This window comes from Girardinichthys multiradiatus, chromosome 12, assembly GCF_021462225.1.
Source record: "Girardinichthys multiradiatus isolate DD_20200921_A chromosome 12, DD_fGirMul_XY1, whole genome shotgun sequence".
Classification (NCBI taxonomy): domain Eukaryota; kingdom Metazoa; phylum Chordata; class Actinopteri; order Cyprinodontiformes; family Goodeidae; genus Girardinichthys; species Girardinichthys multiradiatus.
The window spans coordinates 26263943-26282110 of NC_061805.1; the positions used below are offsets into that span (position 1 = coordinate 26263943).

At 40.3% G+C, this 18168-nt stretch overlaps 1 protein-coding gene across 2 annotated transcripts in view; it reads left to right on the forward strand.

Moving 5' to 3' along the window:
- Positions 1 to 17724, forward strand: part of pgm5 (phosphoglucomutase 5) — a 37256-nt gene extending 19532 nt beyond the window's left edge. For both annotated transcript variants that reach the window (XM_047382518.1, XM_047382519.1), the window contains 5 exons: positions 895 to 1010; positions 5479 to 5614; positions 6350 to 6533; positions 12189 to 12326; positions 17317 to 17724. In XM_047382518.1, coding sequence (XP_047238474.1) covers positions 895 to 1010; positions 5479 to 5614; positions 6350 to 6533; positions 12189 to 12326; positions 17317 to 17406 — 664 coding nt within the window. In that variant the 3' untranslated portion in view covers positions 17407 to 17724. The remainder of the gene's footprint in view (positions 1 to 894; positions 1011 to 5478; positions 5615 to 6349; positions 6534 to 12188; positions 12327 to 17316) is intronic.
- The last annotated feature ends 444 nt before the right edge of the window (positions 17725 to 18168 follow it).

Consider the following 18168-nt stretch of genomic DNA (forward strand, 5'->3'; position numbering starts at 1 on the left):
TAACATGACAATATAATCACTCATTTGCTGTTTCTCTGGGTTATAAATATGCTATAATATGGGATCCACAGGGCATCATAGCAACCCACTTCTTCTAGCCACTCTTCCAAATAGGAAAAACAAGAGAACATGGGATACAGTTCAGGCTGATGTTTGTTGAGCTTAAAAACTATGGATCTGCCTAAAGAAAACAAAATTAAATAACTCCTATCAACAGTCAGAGGAATAGTTAAACAGTTAAAACCAACAAGGTTTGACCGCTGCACCACACACAGTGAGGAAGATGCAAAAGGGAAGTGAAAAAGAATCTTCAAAGCTCATTGTTAGAAAACTGCAGCAAATAATGTCATCTTGGGGTCACTAATCTTTGATGGCAGCCATTTATTTTAAGTCTGTATTTACACATCTTTTTGAGGGCTGCCAATAACTGACGCAGTTGCAACACTTCTGAAGGAGAAATTAAGCTCTTTAGGTAATTTATGTGATTTTGATCAGCTAGTCTCTGTTTCTCTGAACCTACATTAAAACCCCTGATTCTCCTTTACCTTTTATTCGCACATATTTGACACACACACAGCTCACTCCTCATGACCCCATTGTAAGATGTATACACATGCACTCACACATAAGCACACTCCCTCTGTTTTTCTGTTGTTTGGTGACTACATTGCCTGCGTTGGGAGAACATCGAGTGAAAGGTTGACTCATTTTGTTTCTGCAGTATTTTGCCTATTGGATGAACTGTTGGCAGATTGCTGCTGTCATGCAGCATTTGGTTTGCTTCATTTCAAAGGTCAGAGGACTTGCTTACTGACACACTCTTCTGATCTGAGAAAAGCAAAGGTACAAACATGGTTTTGTTTTTCTCTCTTTTCTTTCCTGTGCTGTTTGCAGGGTAGCCAAAGCCATGAAGCTGGCTCTTTATGAGACTCCCACAGGCTGGAGGTACTTCGGGAACCTGATGGATTCTGGGCGCTGTTCCCTATGTGGGGAGGAGAGCTTTGGAACTGGTACGATCTAGCACACAAGCACACACTCTGAACATAAAAGGTTCATGAAGAGAGATTTGTGATTGTTGAAAAGACATGGGCAGTTAAAATAATAAAAACTAAAGTAGCAAAGAATGGATTATAGGTGCAAACCCCTGGTTTGGAGAATTTGTGGGGTTTTGTGTCTGAGAAATCCCCTCCTATGTGGATCAACTGTTGCGAAGGTACGTGCAAACACTTGGAGGGCGACACTCACCAGCTTCTACAGAGTTGTTTGCCCCATAGTTTTAATTTATTTTTCCCCAAATGTAAATGCTGTCCAGATGTTTTAAACTGATTCCACTATGTTAAACTTTTTCTCAAAGGCTCTAAACTTCTTTTTTAAAGAGTTCTTGATTAATAGACTTTCTTTTGAAGTATTTTCCTAGTTTTTATGGTTTAAAAGTATTTTTAAAGAAATGCTGTCTTCTTGGACTATTTGTGGAATGAACCATGACTTAAGCACAGTACTGCAAGTCATTTTTTAGTCTGATATTCTCTAGTATTACTCTTTAACTTTTCAAAAATATTTATTATGATCTTGTGACATCTCTACCTGTGAGACTAATAATGCCTGGCAAAATCACTCCTACCCCTTACACTTGTTCACATTTTGTTTCATTACAACAGACCTGCCCATTCCTCTTTGTAAAACAGATCATGCTTAGTCAGACTAGATGGAGAGTGTAAATTTGATACGCAACCTTTACATCTTGCTAAAGATTCTCAATTGGATTCAGGTTTTGACTTCGCCTGGCTCATTCTGGCACATTGCTATGAAGTAATTTATTTCATTGTTGTTCTGGCTGTATATTTAGGGTCATGGTCCTGCTGGAAGGTGAACATCCACAACATTCTCAAATTCTCAAGTTTTCTTTCATGTTTGCCCTGGTTTTAGTTCCATTCATGCTTCCCATCAACTCTCACAAGCTTCCTTTTCCCAAGAAAGGGAAAAGCTTCCTCACAGCATGCAGCTTAGTGTGTAGTTAGTGTGAAGTAGGGTGAAGCAAACTGTGTTTCACTGGTAGGCCAGATTGTTGAATTTTCATCTGATCAGATAACATCTTCTTTCACACATTTGCTGTGTCCATTACATGTTTACTGGAATACTTCAAAGGGGACTTTAATTTTTTTTCAACAGGAGCTTTTCTCTTGTAACTTCAAAGGCCAAGTTTGTGGAGTGGGGGAATAATAGTTTTCCTTTCTCCACCTGAGCTGTGGATCTCTGCAACTCCCCCAGAGTTACCTCGGGCCTCTTGGCTCCTTCTCTGATTAATGCGCTTCTTTCTTAGGTTGTCCATGCAGGTGGACAGCCATTTCTTGGTAGAGTTGAAGTTTTGTCATACTCTTTGGATTTTTGGATGATAGATCAAACAGAGCTCTGTGTGATGTTCAAAGCTTGCTTTATAACCTAACTCTGCTTTAAACTTTTCCACAACTTTATCTTTGATGGCTGTGTTGCTTGGTTTTATGATGGTGTTTGTTTACTAATGTTCTCAAACTCTCTTTATTAATGAAGTGAATTCTGAAGGCAATTGATTCCATTAGATTTTATGTATTGGATCTAAGTAAAGAGGGCTCAACAAAACTGCACGCCACACTTTTCAGATTAGTATCTATACAAAAAATATAAAAACCATGTGTGTCCTATCCACTTCAGAATTACGCTCTTCTTCATGTTGTTCTATCACGTAAAATCCCATACATTGAGGTTTGTGGTTGTAAGGTGAAAAAATGTGAAACATTCCAGGTATGTAAATACTTTTGCAAGGCATTCTATAGGACGGAAATATCAGTGGAGGAAAAGTCGAATGGGCAAGTGATCATATGTCAGCCTAAATATCACAGCTTTGCTTCTCTTCCAGTCTATTTCAGGTTTAGAGTAGTAAGCAGTGCATCCTGGCCGCCTTCAACTCCAGTCAGAGGACTCTAATAGAAGATAGGGCTGTGACCCTGACCGCATGTGTAAATAATCCTCATTCCTCTGCTATAAAAGGAGACAGGGGATCCATGAATCACCGCAACATGCCGACAAGCCTCCAGGGGAAATATTTTTCAGTAAATGCAAATGCAGACACACACTAACATGCTGTAGATGGCCAGAAATGATTTTAAAAACTCTGCAGATGATGAGACGTGTGTATTGGCTGTTGATCTTTGTCATCTTAAATCTGACCCATCGGAGTACATTTCAGTTTATTGTCCTCAATTGTTTTACCTTTTTTTGATTTTATTGAACAAACAGCAAAACTGTGGAGGTAAAAGCAGAAAAATGCTAGGAGGTGAGAACACGAGAGAAGAAATCAGATGGTGGCTGAGTCCGAATAGAACAAGCGTTGATCGAGATGAGAGGAGAATAAGCAGAGAGTTGAAGAGCCCGGAGAACATTGGAAGCTCACTCGTTGTCTATCCTTGTAAGGCAAAAAGCTTAGAGAGAGCCTTGCAGAGTAAATCGTCAGAGCTGTGCACCGCTTCTACTCTTCACTACCTCCAACATGTCCAGACAGTATGAACTAGGACAATTCAGCCAGTTATGTGCAACTTTGCTCTGCATTGTGACCTTCGTTACCCAGGCCTTTTATCTGAAGATAAAAACAAGCGACTCTACTAACCTTTAATGAACCATTTTCTAGATTTGTGCAAAATATTTTGGGTGAAAATATTAGAACAAATGTGGTGTCAACCTTCCAAAAAAATACTTTATGTGGTCTTTGTTACATCTCAAATAAAACTTTTTGTTAACATGTTTTTAACAGCTTCCTAGCAGCAGGTGATGAAGGGCAGAGCTGAGCTGAAAAGAAAAGCTCTCCTGCAATGAGCGCTCATTAATGAGTGCAGCTGTGCTTTGATGATACAGATCTTGAATCTGTTTTATTGGGTGACCCTCTTTGACTCCTCTTTGACAGCGTGCGACAGACAAAAGGGTAGACAGACAGTAAAGCTGGGATTAGATAATCACAACTGTCAGTTTCCTAACAATTGTACGCTGATGGAGCCGGACACAGGAATCAACAGCGCTTCTCATCTTTTCAGTGCCTGATGAGGACAATAGCTGTATTTGCTTATTTAAGGGGTGATAGAGGCAGAAAGATGCTTTCAGGTCTTTGATTCTGTTCATTGTAGATGTAAAGAATTTAGAAAGAGACCTACAAACACCTCAGTCCTTTTTCCACTTTAAGGTCTTGCATGGAAACATTACTGTCACATTCTTGACCTTTGAGATACCTCAACTGTGCAGCTGTCGCTGTTAACAGCCCCCTTGTGAAAGAGACTTTGGGGTGATCTTCTGCTTGGTGTCTCTGAAAGTGTGTATCCAGGGGAAGCAGCAGGACCTGTTTGTGTTAGTATGTTTGGCTTTGTCATTTTTAATATACAGCAGAGATTAATCGGCATACATTTGCCCCCTTAACAATTTCTACCCCCATTGTGTGTGTATATATATATATATATATATATATATATATATATATATATATATATATATATACAAAAATTTATTTAAAAAATAACCCCATATATATAAATTGGATGTTTCGTGGAGGCTATTATCTGAACCTAGAATTGCTAAAAATTGTAAGAAACATCGATTCCCATTCACTTTAATTTTTTTATGCAAAGTCCTCAAAATGTTATCAGATTTTTTTTTACCATACAATATAATTCAAATTGGTAGTTTTACAGTACATGAAAAGCATCTATGCCTAGAAAACAATTAAAACATTGAATTTTGAGGGGATTTTCACATCAGGGCAAATCACAAATATAAATCATAATGCAAAGAATCACAGCATAAATGGGAGGCAGTGACACAAAAAATGCAGAAGTCTTAAGTTTAAACGTTAGATTGAACCTGGAAAAATTATACCATGTGTCAAAATATGTTAAAATAAAATAGAGAAATCTCAAGGGACACAGAAGAGGTAGAAGAGGTGGTCTAACAGGAAAATTCTGTCCATGACACCACCCTGTTTTCAGTCAGCAAAATGAGGTTTAGCATTGTTGTACTGAAGTAACCATGGATCTACTAACAGACTTTCCCAAAAATTCCAAGATGCTTTTCTTCATCTATGGTATTTTTAGATACTGTATATGTTAGTCACCCATGTGCTATGCAGTCAAGCCCCCCATGATTTCACAGACGCAGACTGTATTGACAGTGTTTTAAGGTTCTTTCAAACCTGTGAGACTGTAATGACCATGGCAATTTCTGTTACACTATTACCTGAGGAAGATCATATGCTTTTCACAAAGTTTTACAGTCAGAACAGGTTAGGTGTATCCATGTTTAAGGGTTACCAATAATCTTAATTAAAGTAACATAAACTGTGTTTTGTGTATTTTGCATGATATCTGAAATATAAAAGACAGCTCGTCTATTTGGATGTTTTCTCTGAAACTATATGACAAAGTTTACAGGGGTTGTGATATTTTCTTTGTATTTCTCCTTCAGGTTCTGACCACATTCGCGAGAAAGATGGCCTGTGGTCGGTGCTGGCATGGTTGTCCATTATGGCCGCCAGGAAACAACGTGTGGAGGAGATTGTTAGGGAGCACTGGGCCAGGTTTGGCCGCAACTACTTCTGCAGGTGATGAGCTCTGAAAGACCTTTAGCCATCTGTCTGTGAATGCAACAATCTAACTTCTCTTGATGTGTTTTCATCTTTTCAGTCGATTGGCGAATGCTCTAGCAATGAACGGACTGCAATGTAGTGCGTTGTGAAGTAAATGTTAGCAATAAATAGCTAAAATGCTAAAGATAGCATCCACATTTCTTCAGTGATTTTCTTTGTTGAATTAACCGTGCTTTCTATTGTCCCAGTCCATACCAAAGCTAAATACTGTATACCAAGGCCTGCCTGGAAGTCACTTGTCCTTATTTCACCCTCTCCCCAGTTAAAGTTTCTGCAGAAACTGTTCCCACTGATAGCTGCTGCAGCTCTGTAGTGTATTTTCCCACAGAGAGCTTTTATAAACTATTGAACAATTCCCACAAGACAGAAATGGCAAGGACAAATGAGTTAGGATAAGGACCAGGCATGATCATGATTTTTAAAACATCTGTCAGAATTTTGAGAAAGAATAAGTCACTCACCCCATTAATCAACAATTTGAGAATTCAGGGGCCTTATAAATGTCATGGGCTGTTGATGAAATGTTGCAAAATTAATCCAGTCTGAAAATGCATTAGAGATAAATAACCTAATGAAAAACATTAAAACCTTTTGATCATCTATGGCAAAGTTTTTCTTTTCTAGCTCTTTGAACCTAGCAATATCTGTTTGAAATGTTTGTGAGTGCATTTGTCTGTTTATGACTTTCAGGTTTGACTATGAAGGCTTGGACCCACGTGCTGCCTTCTACCTAATGAGGGATCTGGAGACAGTAATCTCAGACAAGGCTTTCAGCACTCAAAAGTTTGCTGTGGGAGACAATGTCTACAGCGTGGAGCGGGCTGAGAACTTTGAGTACATTGATCCTGTGGATGGGACAGTTGCTCGGAACCAGGTCAGTGTGGGACGGCTCCAAATGTAAGATGTCAGTTGCAAACATATTATGTGTAGAGATAAAACTTAGATTCTTAGCTTTTCAAAAGAAGGAATACTTGGAAGTTGCTGCAGAATATGACAAAAACCCTAAAGATGATAAAAACAAATGTGTTTTGTTGAAACCTGGGGTTTTCTTTGGTAAAATACACAAGTTATGGCAAATGTATTGCTGGATACAAAAGGTACGCTAAATCAAAAACTAGAAAACATTTTTTTATTATTATCTGGTCAGGGGCTGCACAGTGGCACAATTCCCTGTGGCTGCAGTTGCCTTGCAGCAAGAAGGCTCTGGGTTAGATACCCAGCCTGGGGTCTTTCTGCATGGAGTTTGCATGTTCATCCTGTGCATTTTCTCCGTGTACTCTGACTTCCTCCCACAGTCCAAAAACATGGTAAATGGTAAATGGCCCGTACTTCTATACCTCTTTATCAAGTCCCCAGAGACCCCAAAGCGCTTCACAATACATTCAGTCATCCATCCTCACACATGTGTTTGAGAAAAACATGTGTAAAATATGACTGTTAGGTTAATTGGTCTCTCTAAATACCCCTTAGGTATGAATGGGTGTGTGCATGGTTGTAAGTCCGGTGTGTCTCTGTGTTGCCCTGCGATTTGTTGTCAGCTGTGTTGAGTTAGTTTTAGTTATTTTAAAGGAGACAGAAAATTTACAGTGTTATGCTTTACATTGTATAAAAGTGCCTCATCTTCAGTGTTTTCCGATGAAAAGATGCAAAAAAAAATATTTGCAAAAATGTGAAGGGTGTTCTCACCTTTGTGAGATACTGTATATGAACTGCTAAGGTTATGCAGAAATAAGATCAAATAAAAGAAAAGCATGAAAAAAAATCTAAATGGACCCAGGAGGGTCCAGCACTTCAAACTTGTTGACTCTCCCCCCCCCTTCCTGCCCTCCAGACCACCCACTGCAAGGCTCCATGTTTGGATATGAACATGTTATCTGTCGTTTTATATCATAAACTTGTTCATACACCCATAACATATGGTTTAGGTTCCCACAAAACCCGGTTACCATGTTTAGTCAATGTAACCTTTCTGTCACAATCATTTTAACTCATTTGCTCTCTTCAAGTTTTTAAAGTGGAAATTTTATTTTCTTATTCTGCAAACAAAAGACTAATCATTTGTAATGTCTTAGAAACTAATATTACAACTAATACTTGCTCAATCTTCGTTTGGCAAGTTTAGTTCCTGACCTACAAGAGTAATATCAGCCCACATATATATACAGTGCCTTGTGAAAGTATTCGGCCCCCTTGAACTTTTCAACCTTTTGCCACATTTCAGGCTGCAAACATAAAGATATAAAATTCAAATTTTTTGTGAAGAATCAACAACAAGTGGGACACAATCGTGACGTGGAATGAAATTTATTGGATGTGTCAAACTTTTTTAACAAATAAAAAACTGAAAAGTGGGGCGTGCAATATTATTCAGCGCCTTTACTTTCAGTTCAGCAAACTCACTCCAGAAGTTCAGTGAGGATCTCTGAATGATCCAATGTTGTCCCAAATGACTGATGATGATAAATAGAATCCACCTGTGTGTAATCAAGTCTCCGTATAAAAGCACCTGCTCTGTGATAGTCTCAGGGTTCTGTTCAAAGAGCAGAGAGCATCATGAAGACCGAGGAACACACCAGGCAGGTCCGAGATACTGTTGTGGAGAAGTTTAAAGCCGGATTTGGATACAAAAAGATTTCCCAAGCTTTAAACATCCCAAGGAGCACTGTGCAAGCAATCATATTGACATGGAAGGAGTATCAGACCACTGCAAATCTACCAAGACCCGGCCGTCCCTCTAAACTCTCATCTTGAACAAGGAGAAGACTGATCAGAGATGCAGCCAAGAGGCCCATGATCACTCTGGATGAACTGCAGAGATCTACAGCTGAGGTGGGAGAGTCTGTCCATAGGACAACAATCAGTCGTACACTGCACAAATCTGGCCTTTATGGAAGAGTGGCAAGAAGGAAGCCATTTCTCAAAGATATCCATAAAAAGTCTCGTTTAACGTTTGCCACAAGCCACCTGGGAGACACACCAAACATGTGGAAGAAGGTGCTCTGGTCAGATGAAACCAAAATTGAACTGTTTGGCCACAATGCAAAACGATATGTTTGGCGTAAAAGCAACACAGCTCATCACCCTGAATACACCACTGTCAAACATGGTGGTGGCAGCATCATGGTTTGGGCCTGCTTTTCGTCAGCAGGGACAGGGAACATGGTCAAAATTGAAGGAAAGATGAATGGGGCCAAATACAGGATCATTCTGGAAGAAAACCTGTTGGAGTCTGTAAGAGACCAGAGACTGGGACGGAGATTTATCTTCCAACAAGACAATGATCCAAAACATAAAGCCAAATCTACAATGGAATGGTTCACAAATAAACGTATCCAGGTGTTGGAAAGGCCAAGTCAAAGTCCAGACCTGAATCCAATCGAGAATCTGTGGAAAGAGCTGAAGACTGCTGTTCACGAACGCTCTCCATCCAACCTCACTGAGCTCGAGCTGTTTTGCAAGGAAGAATGGGCAAGAATTTCAGTCTCTCGATGTGCAAAACTGATAGAGACAAACCCCAAGTGACTTGCAGCTGTAATTGCAGCAAAGGGTGGCGCTACAAAGTATTAACGCAAAGGGGCCGAATAATATTGCACGCCACACTTTTCAGTTTTTTATTTGTTAAACAAGTTTGACACATCCAATAAATTTCATTCCACGTCATGATTGTGTCCCACTTGTTGTTGATTCTTCACAAAAAATTAGAATTTTATATCTTTATGTTTGAGCCTGAAATGTGGGAATAGGTTGACCAGTTCAAGGGGGCCGAGTACTTTAGCAAGGCACTGTATGCACACTCTCGCCTAACGTTTCAGTTTATGTATGCAGAAGCAAAATTACATCTCATTGTGTATACAGCAGGTCCACCGCTAGTTAGTCGGTCACCCCAAAATGGTAAATCCCCAGCAACCCAGTCGCCCCGAGTGAATGTTTTTACAGCACACATTCCTACCAGGACAGAATGATATCAGCTGTTGTCTCTCTTGCAGCGTCTCCATCACGCAGGGGGGAGGAAGTAGGCGCACGGAGACAACCACATTCAAACAGAAATGTGCCAGACAACCGTTGAGGATTTACACTGCAGTTGCATGGCAGCCTTTCTGTTGTTGGCTACTGAATTCATCTGGCATTGTCTGCATATCAGACAGACAGCGGATGGATTTAAGCCCTTAGAGTCAGCTGTCGGTTTTAGGAAAATGTTGCACCAACATCTTTCAGTTTTCATCTTCACTTTTCTTCTCAAGATAAACTTTACTAATATAGTCATTTTAGATTAAAGTATTTGCGTTAGTTGTTAAGGTGGGTCAGCTTCTTCTTTTACTTTGAATTATGATAAATGTTTTTCAAACTTTTTCTCAAAATATAATCAGTCAATAATTTGAAACAACCTTTGCTTCAATTACAACTACAAGTCTTTTGGGGGTATGTTTCTACTGGGTTAGCATGTCTAGAGACAGATTTTATTTTAATTTTTCCATTCTTCTTTGGAAAACAGTCCAAGCTCTGTCAGATTGGTTGGAGAACATCAGATTTCAAGTCTTCCCACAGAATCTCAAATAGATGTAGGTCTGGACTTTGACTGTAACATGAACTTTAACACATGAATATGCTTTAGTTTAAAGCATTCCTTTCTCTGGCTGTACATTTAGGGTCATCATCCTTCTGAGAGGTAAACCTTCACCCCAGTTTTCCTCCTGAATGTTTGGCTATTTTACTCCACTCTGACCAGCTTCCCCTTCACTGATGAAGAAAAATATTCCCAAGCCATTATATTATCACCACTATCATGTTTCAAAGGTGGTGTATTCATCACCTGTGTTCTGTTTGATGTTTTCCACCACACACAGTCTTTTACGTGTAGGCCTAAAAGTTTTGCAGTGGTCCAGAGCACCCTTTTCCACGTTTGCTGTGCCCCATTCTTTCCTTGTAGCAAACTGTTAGTAGGACCTCTGTGGCATTCTTCCAAAAATGGTTTTCTTTTTGCCACTTTTTGTCAGCCACGTCTAGGTTGGTTTGCAGCTGTGCCATAGTCTTCCCATTTTCAGATGGAGAATTGAACAGTGCTCCATGAGATGTTCCAAACTTGGAATTGGTCTTTTAAACCTAACTTGCTTTAAACTTCTCCTAAACATTCTTCCTGACCTGTCTGACATGTTCCTTGGTCTTTATGATGCTGCTTGTTCACTGAGGGTTCTCTAACAAAGCTCTGAGGCCTTCACAGAAGAGCTGCATGAAAACGGATGTCTAAATTATACACAAGAAGAATCAGACCTAAACAATGCCGCACTTTTCAGAATTTTATTCATAGCAAATGTTAAAAACCATTTTATTTTTTTTCCCACTTCCTAATTACTCACTCCTTTGTGTTGGTTTATCACACATCAAATTTCAATAAAACACATAAACTGTTAATTTCACAGAATCCCAATGAAATACAATTTGAAGTTGTTACATGACAAAATGTTAAAAAAAAGTAAAGGAGTGTGAATATTTTTGCTCAGCCCTGTTCACAGTCCCCATAATTTAAAGATGGCATGCATGTTCCCCTCTTATTGCGTCCGAGCTCTGCAGCAGACGGTGTTTTCAACAAGCATTAGTCTGTCAGCCTGCTGTAAACTGCTGCTCTATTGTTAGAGATGAGCCGGCAGACTCTCAGATATACAGAGACGGTCAGGCGGACATCTCTCATTATCACTGTTTCTCTTTGAACATGTGCTTTCACTTCCTCCTAACATCCAGAGTCTAGATAAAGGTGAGGAACTGGAGTTTTCCAGAAGTTTCTGTTTATCAGTGAAGGGAACGGTCTAAAAAGGTTATCTCCTCATTGACTGCATGGTGCGCCCATGTGACCTTTGCGCTAATAATAATCCATTAAACTCAACTGAACTGTTGTTGCATTTTAATGCCTGAGGGGGGGAATGTTTTGACAAACCTTTTAAGTCAGCAGATGAAACATGGGTATCCTATTGTTGTATTTATTACCACCAGAGAAACATTTTATTTTTTGTTTTTACTCCTTTTTTTCTCCAAATATAATGCTATTTGTAAACTTGTCTTCTGTGTGTCAGCAGGTGATATATTGATCTTTCCCATCATAGTAATATCCTGCGTTTTCTAAAAGGATGAACAGAAAAAAGTGTGGGCCTCTAAATGTTTTTTTACCACAAAGAAACTGAGGTTACATAAGACAGTGGGTCCAAGCAGTTATCATAGTTGAAATTCATTTTAGGACTATATATATATATATATATATATATATATATATATATATATATATATGGGCTTGTAGCCTTATTTATATACTGGATAAGGTAAAACAAATACAGTTCAACTCATTACCAGCAAAAGGCACAGTGACAGCGACATCTAGTGGACTTTTGCTTTCAATGCGCATCAAAAAGGCATCAGTAGAGCTAAATACCATATGTTCAATGTGCATTTAGTTATATATATGGTGTTCATAGGATTATATAGCTAACCAAGGAAACATTAAACAGTTGTAATGAAAATATTTTTTGTGTTTTTACTTTAGGGTTTAAGGATCATGTTCACCGACTCCTCCCGTCTTGTGTTTCGGATGAGTGGGAGCGGTGGAGGAACAGGCACCACCATACGCATTTATGCTGAGAGCTTTGAGAGAGATCCTGAGAGACACAGCAGAGAGACTCAGGTAGGGACGCTGTGTGGTATTTGTGTGTACCTGTTCTGTTTGTACGTGCACTCCCACTTTTACCTATGACCTTCAACAAGGGCGAACCACTTTACAACAACTATGTGTTAATTAAAACTAAGGATAAGGATTATTTGTTTTGAGATCATTATCATGAACAGTTTGTCTGAAATACTTTATGAAGATCAAAGATAAAGATTTGCACGAATAAAATCCATGAATTATTCAACCCTTTCTTTCTTTCTTTCTTTCTTTTCCTCCAAATGTATTAGCTTCCCTGTTAAAGATGTGTAAAAGAAACAAAAAATAAATTAATCTTTCATTGCCAGAGTATAGTTTTCAACCAAAAAATGGCAAATCAAGCTATTAGTTTTAAGACATTTGTTGTTTTTAATAAACTACTAATGGACCAACACATTTGTCAGATATGCTTTTATCCAACAGGCCCTCCAGACCCTTCAGCTCTTCTGTTGGTACCTATAGCGAGAACTAAAAAACCCAGTGAGGTGTATGTTGTAATCTTATCTGTTTAAACATGGTGTGTTTTTAGAACTTAAAACTCATATTTAGATTTTTCCCTTTATGAAATTTTAGAGCTTTATTTGCGGTTCTTTATGGTAATTCTTGAACACACACACACACACACACACACACACACACACACATATATATATATATATATATATATATATATATATATATATATATATATAAGAACAAACCTGTCTTTCCTGTCACATGTCACTGTTTACAATAGGAAACATAAGAAAGCTTGCAATTAAAGTAAGATAGATGTGTGTTGATTTTCACAGGTCGGGAAGTGGCAACAATAAAGTACTTGTTTAATTAAGGATGCCCACATCTGCAGTCATGTTAGTAATTAAAAACAAATGTAGCACCACACACTTAGGGTGATAAGTGAGGTTTAAAAAATACCCAAAATTCACTGTTAGAGAAACGCAGCAACCTTCAGATTAGGCTTTTGCAGGACAAGATGAATTTATTTTAAGGCTTTTGCACATCTTTAGTAGGGATACAAATAGATGTAGGGGATGCTCTAGGTTTATTGACCTGTCGATTTTTGAAAGTCTGAGAACACTTTGTTATTTTTGTGGCTGCACATGCTGTATATAAACACAGTTAGTGGTTACAAAGTTGAAATCACAGTGACTGTTCGGCCTCATTTGGGTCTGTCTCTCTTTTATTTAATCTTTCTTAATCACACAAACTCTGCATCCAATCATTCTGCTGCTTGACTGATATGTAGAAATTGTCATTCAGAACGCCCACAATTATAAATCATGCTTGTCTAACTAGATTTGAGATCATTTGGGGACAACCCTTAACGTTGCATAAGATCTGGATACAATTCATTTTACTGTTTTGTATTTGAGTTTATGTGTCCTGTATGGGATATTGGTTACTGAGTCAGCATAAATAGCGTCAACACACGTTTACCGGAGATGCTGCACTGTGTGAACATCCTGTAGATTATACAGATCCACACTGATTCTTTATAAGACATTTTTAAGGCAACTTTTAACATCTTCAAGATATTTTCTTGCTGCTAATTTTGGTCAAAGTCATGACTCATGACATGGCATGACTCAGCAACTGCTTGTTGACTTGCCGTAGCTCCTTAAATTTATCTGCCACATTTCAGTTTTATTATTATTATTATTATTTTACTTCTCTAACTGAATATCTGCTACATGTAATAAAGCCCACTACAATATCAGACCACGCATTCTTAGGTTTTTAAAGCTCTAGAGTTTTCTCTAATGCTATCTAGGTTATCTTTTTCAGGAATCTAGTTTAATCTCTGTTTAACTCTGTGCTTTTTGGTCGCTGTGTCATTTATTGCCTATGGTTATTAAAAGTAATGCTCAGTCACAAGAAAAGTAATAAATTCTTAATCAGTGTTGGTATAAGTAACCAGATCCTTGACTGAAGTATGATGGTGCAAATAAATGATCTACAGCACATTGCTTTAAATAAATCAGACAGGGAATCGGGAGGAAGAGAGAAACGTATAAATTACTAGATTTATGTGCTAAAAGAGAAGCAAATACACAAAAAACACTGACTTATTAAAATCTAATTAAAATTTATATTTTCAGGCTTGAACATGCATGTTTTATCATTAAAATATTGCATTATCCATTCTGTGTGTGTTCATCAAATAATAAAGATTTCCAAAATTGCAGAAAGGAGCCATAAGGATGAATAGATTTTAAAGGCACAATATAATGTATTTATAAAGTATTCTATTGTTGGAAGTTTACTTACTTTTCCTCACTGAGCATATCTTTAACATTGCAGAGTTTTATAATGTATAAACGAGCAGAACGTGAAGTCAAAGTTAACTGACTGATTGATGGATTGGTTGATTTATTTACTAATTAATTAATTTTTATTTATCAATGTATCTGTTGTACTCGTACTCGTCGTCTTCCGCTTATCCGGGACCGGGTCGCGGGGGCAGCAGACTCAGCAGAGACGCCCAGACGTCCCTCTCTCCAGACACCTCCTCCAGTTCCTCCAGGGGGAGCCCAAGGCGTTCCCAGGCCAGCCGAGTGACATAGTCCCTCCAGCGTGTCCTGGGTTGTCCCCCGGGCCTCCTCCCGGTGGGACGTGCCTGGTACACCTCCCAAGGAAGGCGTCCAGGAGGCATCCAGTATAGAAGCCCGAGCCACCTCAACTGGCTCCTCTCGATGTGGAGGAGCAGCGGCTCTACTCCGAGCCCCTCCCGGATGGCCGAGCTCCGCACCCTATCTCTAAGGGAGTGCCCGGTCACCCTACGGAGGAAGCTCATTTCAGCCGCTTGTATCTGGGATCTCGTTCTTTCGGTCATGACCCAAAGTTCATGGCCATAGGTGAGGGTAGGAACGTAGACTGACCGGTAAATTGAGAGCTTTGCTTTTCGGCTCAGCTCTCTCTTCACCACAACGGACCGGCACAGCGCCCCCATTACTGTGGCAGCCGCACTGATCCGTCTGTCGATCTCCCGCTCCATTCTTCCCTCACTCGTGAACAAGACCCCGAGATACTTAAACTCTTCCACTTGAGGCAGGAACTCCCCTCCAACCTGAAGAGGACAAGCCACCCTTTTCCGGTCGAGTACCATGGCATCTGACTTGGAGGAGCTGATCCTCATCCCAGCCGCTTCACACTCGGCTGCAAACCGCCACAGCGCATGCTGTAGGTCTTGGCTAGACGGGGCCAGCAGGACCACGTCATCTACAAAAAGAAGAGACGAAATCCACTGGTCCCCAAACCAGACCCCCCCCGGCCCTTGGCTGCGTCTAGAAATCCTGTCCATAAAAGTTATGAACAGGACCGGTGACAAAGGGCAGCCCTGCCGGAGTCCAACATGCACTGGGAACAGGTCCGACTTAGTGCCGGCAATGCGGACCAAACTTCTGCTCCGCTCGTACAGGGACCGGATGGCCCCTAGTAAAGGGCCCCCGATTCCATACTCCTGGAGCACCCCCCACAGGGCATCACGAGGGACACAGTCGAATGCCTTCTCCAGGTCCACAAAACACATGTGAACCGGTTGGGCAAACTCCCATGAACCCTCGAGTACCCTGTAGAGGGTATAGAGCTGGACCAGTGTTCCACGGCCGGGACGAAAACCACACTGCTCCTCCTGAAGCCGAGGTTCGACTATCGGCCGGACTCTCCTCTCCAATACCCTGGCGTAGGCCTTACCAGGGAGGCTGAGAAGTGTGATCCCCCTGTAGTTGGAACACACCCTCCGGTCACCCTTCTTATGAAGGGGGACCATCACCCCAGTCTGCCAGTCCAGAGGCACTGTCCCCGACCGCCACGCAATGTTGAAGAGGCGTGTCAACCATGACAGCCCTACAACATCCGCAGCACGCTTGGCCTCACGGTACCCGTCAGCCGCCTCAGGAGTCCCACAAGCCAACCACAGCCGACAGGACTCCTTCTTCAGCTTGACAGCATCCCTTACTGCCGGTGTCCACCACCGGGTTCTGGGATTGCCGCCGTTGAAGTGCCACAGCAGAATAATGGAGTCCCCGGGAGGGGCACTATCCAGCACCCCAGACAGGGACGCCAAGAAGGCCGGGTACTCTGCACTACCACTCGGCCCGTAGGCTGAAATGATAGTCAGAGAACTCTCCCCAACCTGAAGGCGCAGGGATACGACCCTCTCATCCACTGGGGTAAACCCCAACACGAAATGGCTGAGCTGGGGGGGCAACAAGCAAACCCACACCAGCCCGCCGCCTCTCCCCGTGGGCCACTCCAGAATAGAAGAGAGTCCAACCCCTCTCAAGGAGATGGGTTCCAGAGCCCAAGCTGTGCGTGGAGGCGAGCCCGACTATTTCTAGTCGATATCTCTCGACCTCCTGCACAAGCTCAGGCTCCATCCCCCCCAGTGAGGTGACATTCCACGTCCCTAGAGCCAGCCTAAGCATCCGGGGATCGGGCCGCTGAGGTCTCCACCTTAGTCCGCCACCCAATCCTCTTTGCACCGGTCCCTCACGGTTCCCCCTGCAGGTGGTGGACCCACTGGGGGTGTATCTGTTGTTTATTTGTTATTTATTTATTTATTGCTAATTTTTATCTCAGTTTTATTTATTATTTTTTATCATGTTACTTTTTTCATAGCTTTTTTTATTTATTTCCTATTCATTTCACTATTTCATTATTTATTTATTTTAATGTATTTGTTTGATTATTTTAATCTTTTGTATTTATTGTTTATTTGATTTCATTATAATGTCTTATATTTATGTATGTATAGATTTTTTATATTTTACTTGTTTAATTACTTTTGTTTGTTTGTTGATGAGGAGGAGTTAAGCCCACACCTTTGATAATAACAATATTGTAAAATGTTTGAAGATGTATATTTTGCTGTAATAACCAGACTTCTTTGTTGAATCCATTTAGGTTTCAAAGGATGATCCTTCTGTGTGTTTACTCTGGGTTATTTGTGGCTTTACTCCTTCTGCAGGTGGTGCTGGGTCCTCTCATCGCGATCGCCCTGAAGATCTCGAACATTCACGAGAGGACAGGACGGCGTGGTCCGAACGTCATCACATGAGCTAAAAGGAAAAAAATGGAGATCCACACTCACACACACATTATATGCATCTATCTGCTCACACTGATACATTTTACGTATGTACTTGTCTGCCATCTCTGCAGCTTCAGCCTGGTTCTTCACTAATGATTAAGCTGAGATATTTTTTCAGCGGAAATTTGTCTCCCATAGACAAAAATGTTGTCACAGCCACACACCTTTGTTTGTTATTGTCCACTATAATAAGTCAGTTATTAATAAATCTGAAGCAAAATTAAATAATGCAATGCATAAATAATGGGAATTATGTAAACAATAAACCCAAACATGAAGACAGAATATTAGTGTTCCTGGATTGCTTGTATCACAAATTATTCAGTGTTGGCTTTTTGATTTAATATGACTTCTTTTTTTACTTTTCCTGTTTTCATTTCTATTGCTTCCCACAAAACTCAACAATCTTCAACAATTTCTTTTACAACAGGCAGTGCAGCAATGGTGAATTACAATTTGTGTTATTTTTAAACAAATTATGTTTTATGGCAAAATTACGGAGCCCACGAGGGGACATAGGGGAATTCTTTTCTTTTGTGTCCCCACTATTGCAGTTGCTCGAAATATTTTTGGCGTTACCATGCAATGCCTTTGTGTTCTCTTGCAAAAGTTGTTAATCACCTTGGGAAAGCTGTGCATTTTGGAACAGCAGCACATATGACAAACTGCTCACAAAACAAACAGCACTGATATGGCATTGGTATGGTTTATTTGTGATATGCAGGTTAA